The sequence below is a fragment of the Protopterus annectens genome, chromosome 14.part0 (assembly GCF_019279795.1).
Source record: "Protopterus annectens isolate FY-2018-M chromosome 14.part0, PAN1.0, whole genome shotgun sequence".
NCBI lineage: Eukaryota > Metazoa > Chordata > Ceratodontiformes > Protopteridae > Protopterus > Protopterus annectens.
The window spans coordinates 912813544-912825869 of record NC_056748.1 but is presented as its reverse complement, the minus strand read 5'-3'; the positions used below and the strand labels follow the sequence as shown (position 1 = coordinate 912825869).

Below are 12326 nucleotides of genomic sequence, written 5' to 3'. Positions count from 1 at the left end.
GTAGGTGTTCGACCGTATTCACTGTTGCAGTCCTGGTTTCCCTCCCTCCATCCCCCTTTCTCTCTCTCTCTTATTGCAAGGAACTTTTTGCTATTTACTTTCCACTGGTGGGGTTTTTCCACCATATCCACTTGGGGGCTCCTGACAGGGCAATAAAAACTGATGTAATGGTGTCGGCTACCTTACTTTATACTACTGACGACCTGCCGTCAGTCCTGAAGTGACAGCAACCGACGCAGAAATACTAAGCCTCTGGTATTTGGACCGACTGAGGGCTACCCTGGCAGCGATAACCCAAATGTGATGACTGCAACAGTGAATACACTCCAACATCTACATTTATGGTAAATGTACACAACTGTACTTTTCCTTTGGAACATTGGAAAAGGATTCACTGACAAGTTTTCTCTGAACTTTGTCAAAAAAATGAGAAGCAGTGTCCCCTTTTTGTTGTACAGCTCACTGTTTGTTTAGCCTGTTCTGCATCAAAAATGCCTTTGATCTTCCAGGAAAACATTTTCAGAAGACAGCTGGATACTGCAGCTTCAATCTCACACCTGCCCCTTCACAATCCTTAATTACTGGAATAAATGTGCTTCCCTTCTGCTTGGTGTACAGTGATCCAATTTTAATACTTTACCTTCTGTCACAGTTTTGTCAGGATGGACTTTATACTTGAATGATTCATGTTTACTAATAACGGTCTTTACTGCTTTCTCATGGCCATGTTTGGCGCATACACTCTGTGCCCTTTAAGAAGTCCTGCTTTAGAGTATCAGACCAGTTGCTTATTTTTGCTTTCATAAAATTATTCTATTACTTATAGTTTGTGGTGCAGCAGAAAATCTCAAGATCTGATGGTCAATTTTTCATCTCATCCTCACATTTGGGTCCAGATCCAATCCATCGGATCCAACTTGGCCCTTAGCAAGCTTGTGGCAACCAAAAAGCTCTTGGTTACATCCTATTGCCCACAGTGCATCTCTCCCCATTACCTCATAGTTTGCCGCTTTGCAAAGATGTGGTCCGATCAAGTTCTTGGTATCAGGTTGTATTTTTCTAGATATTTTTCTCAATGTCTAATTTTTTTTTTTTTTTTTTTTTGTATGTAGTTTGCTTCTTTCTCTCTCTATCTTGTGGTTTAGAACCTTTTTCTTCAAAGTAACCACATTTTTATTTAGGTTACTTCCCTTCTCCCCTTTCCCACCAGTAACCATTTTTTATAGGTTACTCCCCTCTTTTTTCCACCTTTAACATTGAGGTAACTTTTCAACTACTACAGTTAGTATTTTATTTTATTTCCTTTTTGTTAAACAAAAAAAAAAATCTTTTTGCTGTTCACTTTTTTCTGTGAGGACGTGTGACTGTTTTGAGAGATCTCTCTGCCTTCCTCTCTTAAGTAAGAAGGAAGAGAAGCCGGCCGGTTTCAAAAAACATTAAGTGCGGGCATAAAATCCCACTCAGCGACTCGCACTCTGTGTGTACTGCCTTGGGCCCCTTTGCTTCCAAGAGGATTGTGCTACAATTCCACTCATAGAGCTTTAGTTGAAAGTAAAAATAAGCTCATTGTAAGGGGCATGTTGCCTTCAGCTTCAGAGAGGCTATTTCTGGAGTTTGAGAAATTGGGGTCAGCTTCTAAAGCTAAATCAGCTCATTTGAGCCCAGCTTCTTCCTTGTCCTCTAGGTCTTCAGACAAAGTTGAGACCTTTGGCGCCAACTGTCACAGAGCTGAAACCATGAACTGTAAAATCTTCAAGATCTGATGAGTCTGGGGTCTGATTGGAGCCCTCAGCACTAACCTCTACTCTGTTGGATCCGACTTCTTTGGCTCCAGTTCTGTCTGGCAAGGATGGATTGGATCTGTTTATGTCGAATCTGACATGCAGTCCTTTTAAGCTAATTTTGCAGTTCGTTGCAGCGGTATTCTGATGGTCTCACTTGAATACTGTGTATTGATTAAATATTTCATTCGCAGCTGGTGGTGTGCCGTTTTGGAACCAACCACTTTTTATGAATTTTGCTGTTAACAGGGGGACTCTGTACTCTCCGTCCTCTGACCTGGTTCTTTCAAGGGTACAGTCTCACTTTCTGTCAAGACCTAGAGCCCCTTACGCCTAGTCCTCCCGTTCAACCAGGAGCCTAACTGAAGATGATGTGGAATGGATGGTGTAGAAGATTTTGTGGGCGCAGGTTATCACCAAGTCTCGACCTCAGCCCTTAAGGTTTCAGGCCAGTTCCAAACAATCCACTCCCTCTCTTCCTCCTCCTCCTCCTCTGATTTCAGGGAAAGCTTTGGAGCTACAGTATCCAATACACCTGGTGCCTTTTACTTCTGATATGAAAATGTCCCTTCCTGCAGATCAGACATTTGCTCAGAGCCATAGTAAACCTTGTGTACGCTCGACTCCCAGGTCGTCGGAGCAGTCGCTGCACCTCGGGGCTTCTGTGAAGGTAAGCTCAGCTCTGGCTTCAACCCTAGGCAAGCTGTCTTCTGGACTGGAGGGGACCCTGTCTCGGAAACATGGTGGAGTCCTCGCCCATTCAAGGGCAGTCGGCCTTTGCATCCTTGGAGAGGGCCATAGCTGCCACTACAACTAAGAAGTCACCTGCCCCCTCGGATCCACTATCCTAATAAGATACCTTGCTTGCCTCTTGCCACCAGTTTACACAGGGACTGCAGGACCACAGGCACCAGGACACCCATCTGGGTACCCCAGACTCTACCTCCCCAGATTACCCCACCGAGGAGGTCCCAAGGAAGAGGTTTTGCAAAAGGAAGCATTTGGACTCCATGGAGGAGTCCGCCACCAAAGACACTGACGTTGAGGGTGAAAGATCCCCACAGACAACCCTGAGTATGTTTCCTTTGGGGAGATTCTGAAACAGAGGGGTGGCTGGCAGTCCTTCACTTGAGGAGTTTGTGTACCTGCTGACTTTGGTTCTCATCCATCCACCTCCTGGGTGACTCCACCCACCGATGAGTTCATAGGTTTGATCTCATGGCGGACATGGGAGACCCCAGATTCCATCTTGCCTGTTCCCTTTTCATCACCACTCGCTCAGATAGGGCTTTCTGGGCAAAAGAGGTTGCAGTAGATGCCATTGTCGTGGCAGCAACAACCAAGAAGGCACTCTTCGAGGAGAGTTCAGCTATCCATTCTCCTTAGAAGGATTCCAGGGTGATGGATATATGTGAGAAGTGTCTTCTCGTCATTGACCTTTGCCTATTGGTTGCTGAATTGCCTTTAACACTTCAGGTTGCAAAGGGATCTGATCAAGCAGCTCTCCGATACCCTGGAAGGAGCAGTAGCTGAGGGAGCTAAAGAGAAAGTATCTTCCCAGTTAGCCACCCTACATTCAGCAGCCAACTTGAACATGAGGCTCATAGCACATGCAGCTGAAGGAACTTGCAGAGCATCGGGTTCTGGCATTTTCATAAGGAGGCATGCCTGGATGCACCTTTGCGATTTTGCATAATCCTTTACGTCTTCGTTTGTTGGTGCCCTGTTTGACAGCATGTCCCTTTTTGGTCCCAAAGCTAAGGATATGAAAGAAAGTAAGACCATATCTGCTGTGAGCATAAGTTTTTCTGCTCTCCTGAGACCTTATCCCAAGGGTCAGAGAGGCAGCAGAAAAATGTGGTTCAAAAAATCTCAAGGGTCCTACCAAAACACACGTGGGGAATATTTCGGCAGATTGGAAAGGAATAATGGAAGACGTCTCCCTCTTGACAGAGGATGCCTACAAAACCAAGATTCCTGGGAATCCTTTCTTTGGGAAGCCTTTCCAGCCCTCCTGAAAGGAGACCTGATTGTCCACCTCTGGAGGCAATCTAGAGTCAGCTATCCCTGCACTGGAGAGCCTAGCAAAAGATAACTACCTATTTGAGGGTGCCATGAATAATATTTAGGGGGTTACCAAATTCCCTTTTCCCCAACAACCCCAGACGTTCTACCCAGTCAAAGGGATCAACCAATCATTCATATTCAGAAACTGCTAAAGAGTATCATCCAACACATCCCCACAGACCAGACGGTTCAGAACTTATTGAAGGTTCTTTTTGATTCCAAAGAAAATGGAGGACTGGAGACCAATCCTGGATTTCAGCAGACTGAGCAAGTCAGTTCGATGCAAGTTCCGAATGATCACGGTGCAGTCCATACTTCCTTTTCTGGAATAGGATGATTGGATGTGCTCTATAGATCTTCAGGATGTCTCCTACCACATGAAGATGAACAGGTACTCCAGAAGATACCTAGGCTTCCAGCTGGGAGCCAGTCATTACCTGCTCACTAAATGCGCGGCAGTGGTTGCGGCTCACCTGAGACAAGGATTCCAGGTGTTTCCTTGTTTAGATGACTGGCTCATATCTGCCTCGACCAGGCATCTACTTGTTAATGCAAGAGACTCTGTTCTTCAGATTTGTTCAGAATTAGGCATAATCATAAATCATCAAAATTCTCATCTGGAACCCACTCAGACATTAGAGTTCATAGGAGCACTGTTGGACACCAAGCAGATTGCCAAACTTCCTCCTTCCAGGGTTTTAATCAAAAGACAATCCTCAAGGTTAATCAGAAACAAGAAGGTTGCAGCACTTCATGTTCTACAAGCCTTAGGATCCATGGCTGCAGCAATTGTTAGTCTCTCTCACCAGGTATTGTATGCAAATTTTACAGTGGCTCCTGGCTTCTCAATGGTCAATAATTCGCAAACCAATGTCTCATCAGATTCTCATTACGAACATATGCAAAAAGGATCTCTCATGGTGGATTTCCTCAGAACAGGTGACTCAAGGTCTTCAGTTCTCCCTCAACCACAGGCCATGTGGTTACCTACTTTCACCTCTAACTTCTCTTGTGCACACTGCAGTGTTTAGGATAAACCATTTTTTTTTCATACTACCTTTAAGCATCCCTGTGACTAGCACTTGCTTTAATACCCACTGGAAAGCACTAGGAAGCCTTAAACTGATACAAGCAGTGAACTCTCCTTAATAAGGATAAATTAATCATAGGCGCTAATCCTGTAATTGCGAAGTACCTTGCTAAGGGAAGGGAAAACAGCTCCTGTACTTTTAAAAAAAGAACCAAACCAGACATGTCCAAGGGTCAGCTTCTGGTGATTTCTCCTGTCCACCTGGTGAATCTGGGCATACTGGGCAGTGCAGCAATTGCCTCATGTACACAGACAACCCTCTTCTCCTACCACTCAACACTACAACCTGTGAGAGATGCACTTGCATAGCCAAACTGGAAGCAAAGCTCTCTCCACCCAAGACTGTGCTAGACAGTCAGGAGGAGAAGTTTTATAGCTACACTACACCTCAAGCAACACATAGCCCTTCCAAACTCACACCACCAACACCCACTGATAGCATCACTAAATCCACATATGCGGAGGCCCTTAAATGTAACCTGCCCAAGCAACAAGGACCTCTGAAGCTGAAACGCAAACAAACACCAATCACAACCAAAGTGTCACATAGCTCACAACACCAGTGTGCCATCCAGCAACATCTCCTAAGGGAAGACAACATACCTAACACTTCAGTCGGTGACACTGTAGTCAGGCACACTGATGTCCCACTCACAGGCTGAACAAGGAGAAAAATTCAGTCAGCTGCCTGTCGGGTGCCAGGATCCGCCACATGAAGCACGCACTCAGGTCACTCCACAAGTACAAATATGACTGTCATTGTCCATGTTGGAGTGAATGACTTGAGACGTACCTCCCTGGACTACATGAAAAGAGACATGGAAGAGCTCTCTGATCACGTGGCCCAGGCAGGTCTGACCCTAGCCCAGAGTAGCATCCTGCCTTTGCCCAGAATACCACAATATAAGGACAAAATGATTGACTTCAACAATTGGCTAAGCTTCTGGTGTCATTCAAAGGGGATCCAGTATCTGTCTGCCTGGGATGACATGATCGACAGACCACGATGCTTTGCCAGAGATGGTCTGCACCTGTCACCCCTGGGATTCAGATTACTGGACAAGGCTCTTGCTACCCCTATAGTGCCTTTTTTAGGCAAAGTTCAAAGGACAAAACCACCACCGTAAGCGGTACAAGCATGCAAAATCTGAAGGTAATGCTTCTCAATGCTGTAAGTCTAAACCTCAAAATGCACTCTCTCAAGGCACTCCTAAAAATGAAGAACATTGGTATCTGTGCAGTAACTGAGACCTGGTTCAAGGCTCCAGAGTGCACCCCTGCAATACCAGGCTACAACTCTTACCACACTTTTCGGCCACCAAACCAGGATCGAAACACTAAAGGTGGAGGAGCGTCCATATTCACCAAAGATATTCACACCACCAGGTTAATTGCCCAACACAATGCGTCTGAAATTCTCCAGGTGCAACTAACACTAGGTAAGATTGCATTCCAAATTTTTGCTTGCTACAGATCCCCACCATGCCCCAAGATTTTCACTACACCTTTCTAAACATACTGGAAAATATTAAGATGCAACTAAACACCCTAATACTGGGTGATTTCAACTACCCTGCCATTAACTGGGAAAACTACTCATGTACCAACACCTTTGCCCAACAGTTCTTGGAATTCATACAATGCCCTGGATCAACTAATCCATAGTCCCAACAGGGGCTCCAGTATCTTAGACCTGGTAATTACCAACATGGGAAATCGATGCTGCACATCTATGATTACCCCCTCGTTGGTCAGGTCAGACCATAAGCTAATCACCCTTAACATCCACATCCCACCCCCACTCCCCAGTAAGGAAACTTCTATAAAAAACTTCTCCAAAGCCAACTTCATGCTACTCAAGTCAGAAGTGACCAACTTCATGACACCCATGCAGACGGGAACTGAAAGTTCGACTGCCGAGTCCTACACTAAGGCACTGTACGAGCACATCCACTCATACGTGAATCATGCCATCCCAAATAGAAGCAAGATGTTCTCCTCCAAAAAAAGGAAGCCAATCTGGTGGTCCCCGCCATAAACAAACTTTACAACAAAAGGAAGAAACTGTTGCAGAAAAGAGGAAAATCCCACGATGCAAAAAATTCACTTACCAGCCTCAGTAAGAAGCTGAGATCCCTCGTAAAATCCTCCAAAGCTAGTTACGAAAATAAAATTGCCAAAGATTCCAAAGACAACCACAAGGCATTCTATAGCTATGTCAAGAATCTAAATGGCAATGCTCAGATCTGCTCTGAGCTACAACAGAATGGCATTAAATTTACTGATCCCAAGGATATTGCCAATATCCTGGCAGATCGATTCAGTTCCAACTTCACCCCCCTCTCAACCCCTAAACGACCCATCTCAGTACTGGATGATTGCCTAATTCCGTTAACGGCCACACAGGTAAAAAACGCACTCCAAAGCTAAGAATACAGCATCCATGGGACCAGATGATATTCCGGACTGTGTACTACATGAACTACAAAATGAGCTGGCACCTCACCTAAGTGTCATGTCTGATCATACCCTCACCTCGGGCTTCGTGCCAACTGAGTGGCGCACAGCTACAGTTATCCCACTCCACAAGGGGGGGATCCACCTTGGATCCCCTTAACTACCGTCCCTTCAGTTTAACGAGCCTGATCTGCAAGGCCATGGAACGTATTATCATGGAACTTATAAACAAAGATATTGGCAACCTTCAAACACTGGACCCCACCCAGTTTGGGTTCATGAAGGGCCTATCTTGTCTCCTGAACCTGATTGACTTCTTTGAATCAGTCTCCAGAGCTGTGGATGAGGGTAAGGCAGTCCACACAGCCTATCTGGACCTCGCCAAGGCCTTTGACACCATCCCCCCCTGGAATCATAGATAAACTTACTAAGCTGTGCAGTAATCCCTACGTCATTCGATGGGTTGCCAACTGGCTTACTGACAGAACCGACACTGTAAAAGTAGCTGACTCCAAATCCAGCTCCAGACAAGTGGAGTACCTCAGGATTCATTCCTGGGACCGCTCTTTTTGGCATCTACTTCTCTGAAGTACAGGCCAGCACTAAGGGACTCTGGCTAACAAAGTTCGCAGATGACTGCAAACTGAGTGCCATTATTGAATCCCCAGATGATGTGGATACTCTACAAAAGGGTCTTACAGAAACAGATGCTTGGTGCCAGAGCCATGGGCTCAAGCTCAATGCCAAGAAATGTATAGTTATCCCCTTTGGGAAAAACATGTACCCATGAATTAGCACATAGGTGGCAGTACACTAAACACCTAAAGTGTAATAAGGGACTTAAGGATACAGGTGGACAGTGGTCTCGCCTTCAATAATCACATCACCACAAGAGTCAGGAAATCCTTCTATGTGGCACACCTCATCAATAAGGGCTTTTCATCCAGAAAAAAGGAGGTAAATGTCCCACTGTACTCTTCCCTCATTAGACCGATTATAGAATAAAACGCCCCATTTGGTATGTACCTCTCAAGACATCTGCAAGAACTGGAAAAGTCACTGAAATACATCACTAAAAGAATCACAGGCCTAAAGCAGATGCCCTGTGCTGACCGCCTTAAAAAACTGCAGCTATACTCTGTAGCATATCGTCTACTCCGAGGCAATCTCTCCTTAACATACAAGGCCATGTCAAACCCAGAGCTGTTGGACATGTTACACTTAAAGAAATCCCAATCCCTCAGAGCCACATGCTCCAGGGATCTAAACCTTGTCATCAAAATAAACAAAACATGCTGGAGGGGATAGGTTCCTGACCCAGAGACTTCTCAGACTCTGGAATAGACTGCCCATACAAGTCAAGCAGAGCGCCTACTTGGCCCTGTCTAAAAGGAACCTTGACGATTGGATGGGAGAAAGGAAATTCACCCCGGGGATCACGTCAGTCTCCCTGCTAGACAGGGGTCCAGGGAAGTAAACAGTGTAGGTAGTAGTAGCCAGGGAATTGTTATGGCTAGGCTTGTATAGGCCCTAGGGCCGATAGCCTAGTACCAACCTATGGTTACCACAGATGTTCCCCAGATTGGGGGGGGGGGTCGCTATCTGGAGAAGACTGTCCAAGGTACCTGGTCCACAGATGAGGCCAAGCTCCACATAAACACCCTGGAGATGAGGGTGGTGCTTCTAGTGTTGCAGGCATTTTAGACTACTGTTCCTCTGGGAATGGTAGCAATCCAGTCCGACAACATGTAGGTGGTATGGCAGATAAACAAGGAGGGACCAGATCCATCCTCATACCTCATGAGTGGTCCCTCAGTCATAACTTAAGGGAGAACATTTTCCACACTTGGGCCCAGCCTGTCTGTGATATTTGCCTTTCCCCTAAGCAAATTCAAGCAAATACGCCAGCCACACAACACCAGAAAAAAACAAAAAACGAAATGCTGGAGTATAAACGGATGCACAATAAATGATAACCGGTGGTGAAAGCAACTCCTTTATTCGACCATATACACACGATAAAAAAACATTAAGCGCTTTCATCCACTAAATGTGGACTTCATCAGAATGCCATTACTGATGGCTGATAACAGTTTAAATTACTTTTTTGGCGCCAACTCCGCCTCCCTAAAAATACCTTCTTAAAGCAACATAGTTGCGTACAAAACATATTATAAAGTTTGAATAATTTAAAAGCAACAACATTGATCAGTTGCTGACAAACTCAAACATTTCTAGTATCATCTTATCTACATTCGAATATCTGAAGTTTTGTAAAGACAATTACGTAAATATTGGTCATCTAAAATTGACTAATAAAACAATAATAAAAAGACATACTAGGCATGGACAGAAATGAATAAAATATTCATAAAATATACAAAAGTATCTATATGGTACTATACTACATGTAAAATAAATTTAATAAAATATAATATATACTAAACACAATAAATATGAATAAAATGTTACTGTGTTTCTAAAATGGGTTTTATCGTAATAAAATCATTGAGACCTGGTTTTCTAACCGCATCTGTATATATCTGCCATAAAACCTCCTTTTTACTCAATAAGGTCTTAAAGTCCCCTCCCATAGAATCAATCTTCACTTGATCAATAATACCAAATTTAAAATTGTGCTCCATTCCATATTCAAATATATGTCTACTTAGCGCGTTGTTCATATCCTTGTTCTTAATAGAATACAAATTATCATAAATGCGTTTCTTAAAACAACGTTCGGTTTTTCCTATATTATTCCTTTAGTGAACAATAAAAAGCCAAAGTGGACAATATAAAACCAAAGTAGCTGAGGGGCTTCACCCCCCCAACTATATATTCTAACTCCAGGGTCACACTACTGTGGGGAAAAGGGACATATACCTTGTATTTGCCTTTTTCTAACTGTCAGGCAATTAAGCTGCCTGAAATTTGTCGGGCAAATGAACTGTCGGGCAAGTGAAGGTGATTGATATATATATATATATATATATATATATATATGTCTATTTATATATAAACTTTCTTTTCTATCCGTGCATGTGTGTGCGCATGTTTGGGCCTTCCTTACCATGGCTGACACCCCTAAGCCGGGGTTTAGGAAGTGTGCTGAGTGTTGGTATAAGCTACCACCCTCCGATGCCCACACTCTGTGTTCTGTGTTTGGGAGTTCCCCATTTGGATTCCTGTTCCTCCTGTTCGATCTGCATGGGCTTCAAACTCTGCGCATTGACAGGAAGAGCAAGCTTATTCTAAAGGGCTTTCTCCTACCTCCTATAGAGGCCTCTTCTTCCTCCACCCCATCTTCTGAGACTCCCCCTCCCGCTGAGAAGTCCAGGGATGGAGAGAAGGCCTGTACTAAAGAGTGGGGTCGGCCTTGGAAGAGGTCTTAGAGTGCTGTTCCTTGGCTGAGACTCCTGCTTAGTCCTGCCCGGATCCAAGCTGGAGTTCACCTCTGCTCTGGTCTCCATGCTTCTCCCCTGAGCCAGAGACCTCTGTTTGGTCCCCAGCTCCTGCCTCTCCTACTTGCCATTCTAGACCGGGGTCGGTGGCCTCTTCAGTCCGGTCCACTCAGTTTGTCCATAGCTGAGGTGGACAGAATGATGAAATTTCTTTGGGCCCAAATTCAGCTGGGAGTCTTATCTGCTCCGTCCCACACCAGGGCTGGGAGGGCGCAGTCCACCTTTCTCCCTCTCTCTCCTTCTTCAGCCTTTGTTTTCGGAGTCCTTGGGTCCGGGTTCCCAAGTGTTGAGGGGTCTGCTCCAGTTGTCCCTGGTCCATCGACCCAGATTGTTGCTTTGAGCGGTTCGGCTCTGACATTTTCGGAGCGGACCGATACTGAGCAGTAGCCTTGGTGCTGGATCTGAGGGGATGGCGTCTTCAAGACTTTTGAGGTCGTCCTTTCCCCCTCAGGGCCTTGGCACTGGGATGATCGGAGCCAGCTCCTCCGATGCCGAGAGTGGCGGATCTAATCTCTGCTCCTGCTGTTCCACCTTCAGGGGTCCGTTTGCCTTCGGTGTTCGAGGTGGTGGAGAGGGTCCTCTCAGCACCTTCAAGAGCTTTGACACTCTCTTGTCCTCCGATTCTACCCTGGTTTCCTCTTTTTCTGGGCTAGAGTCTTTATTCCTGTCCCCGGCTGCCAGTTATCCCCAGGAGGTTCCGATTCAGGAATTCTCCAATGCTTCTGAGTCCTTCCTGGAGTTCCGAGGATCCCCCTCGGAAGCATACATGTAAGAAGAGGCACTTAGACTCCCCACCGGTGTCTCTCTCTGACTATATCGACTTGGAGGATGGGGAGGGCTCCCACTGATCACCTCCAGAGGATGTCTCCTTTGGGGACATTATGGAGATCCTTCGTCAACACTGTAAGTTGTCTAACCTCAACCCTAACTCTGACGACTATATTTCTGGAGACGTTTGGCACAGTTTTCTACCTCTTGGGTGTCGTCACTGCATTTCCTTTAGCGGATCTCATCTCCACTAGGGCATGGAAGGAACCAGACACAGCTGAGCCCATCCTCAGGTTGCTTGGACAAGGTTTGTAGCGCCCCATCAGACAAGTCCCTTTGGTCCAAGGGGTCCCCAGTTGATGCCATTGTGGTTCCGGTGGCCACTAAGGAGGAGCTGGCTCAGGAAAGCTCCTCTGTCCACCCTCCAGACAGGGACTCTCGGGTGATGGATTGTTTGGGCAGTGGACCTATGCTTCAGCCACTGTTGCCTTACGTGTGCTGAATTATTTCGCACATGCAGTCAGACTGCAGAGGGGATCTGGTCAGGGAGGTTGCTGAGTCTTCCCCAGGGTCCATGTCTGTGGAGAAGGTCTTCTCGTCCCGCATGGCCACCCTCACTTCTATTTCTAATACATCCATGAGGCTTCTCTCACGTGTTACTGAAGGTGTTTTTAGGGCTGTGGGGAAAGGTGTAGCCATTAG

The 12326-nt window shown here is 45.7% G+C and overlaps 1 protein-coding gene across 1 annotated transcript in view; it reads left to right on the top strand.

The window, feature by feature from the left end:
• Positions 1–12326, top strand: part of BTAF1 (B-TFIID TATA-box binding protein associated factor 1) — a 3603226-nt gene that overhangs the window by 532279 nt on the left and 3058621 nt on the right. Inside the window, exon 9 of the mRNA XM_044055641.1 lies at positions 10725–10759. Coding sequence (XP_043911576.1) covers positions 10725–10759 — 35 coding nt within the window. The remainder of the gene's footprint in view (positions 1–10724; positions 10760–12326) is intronic.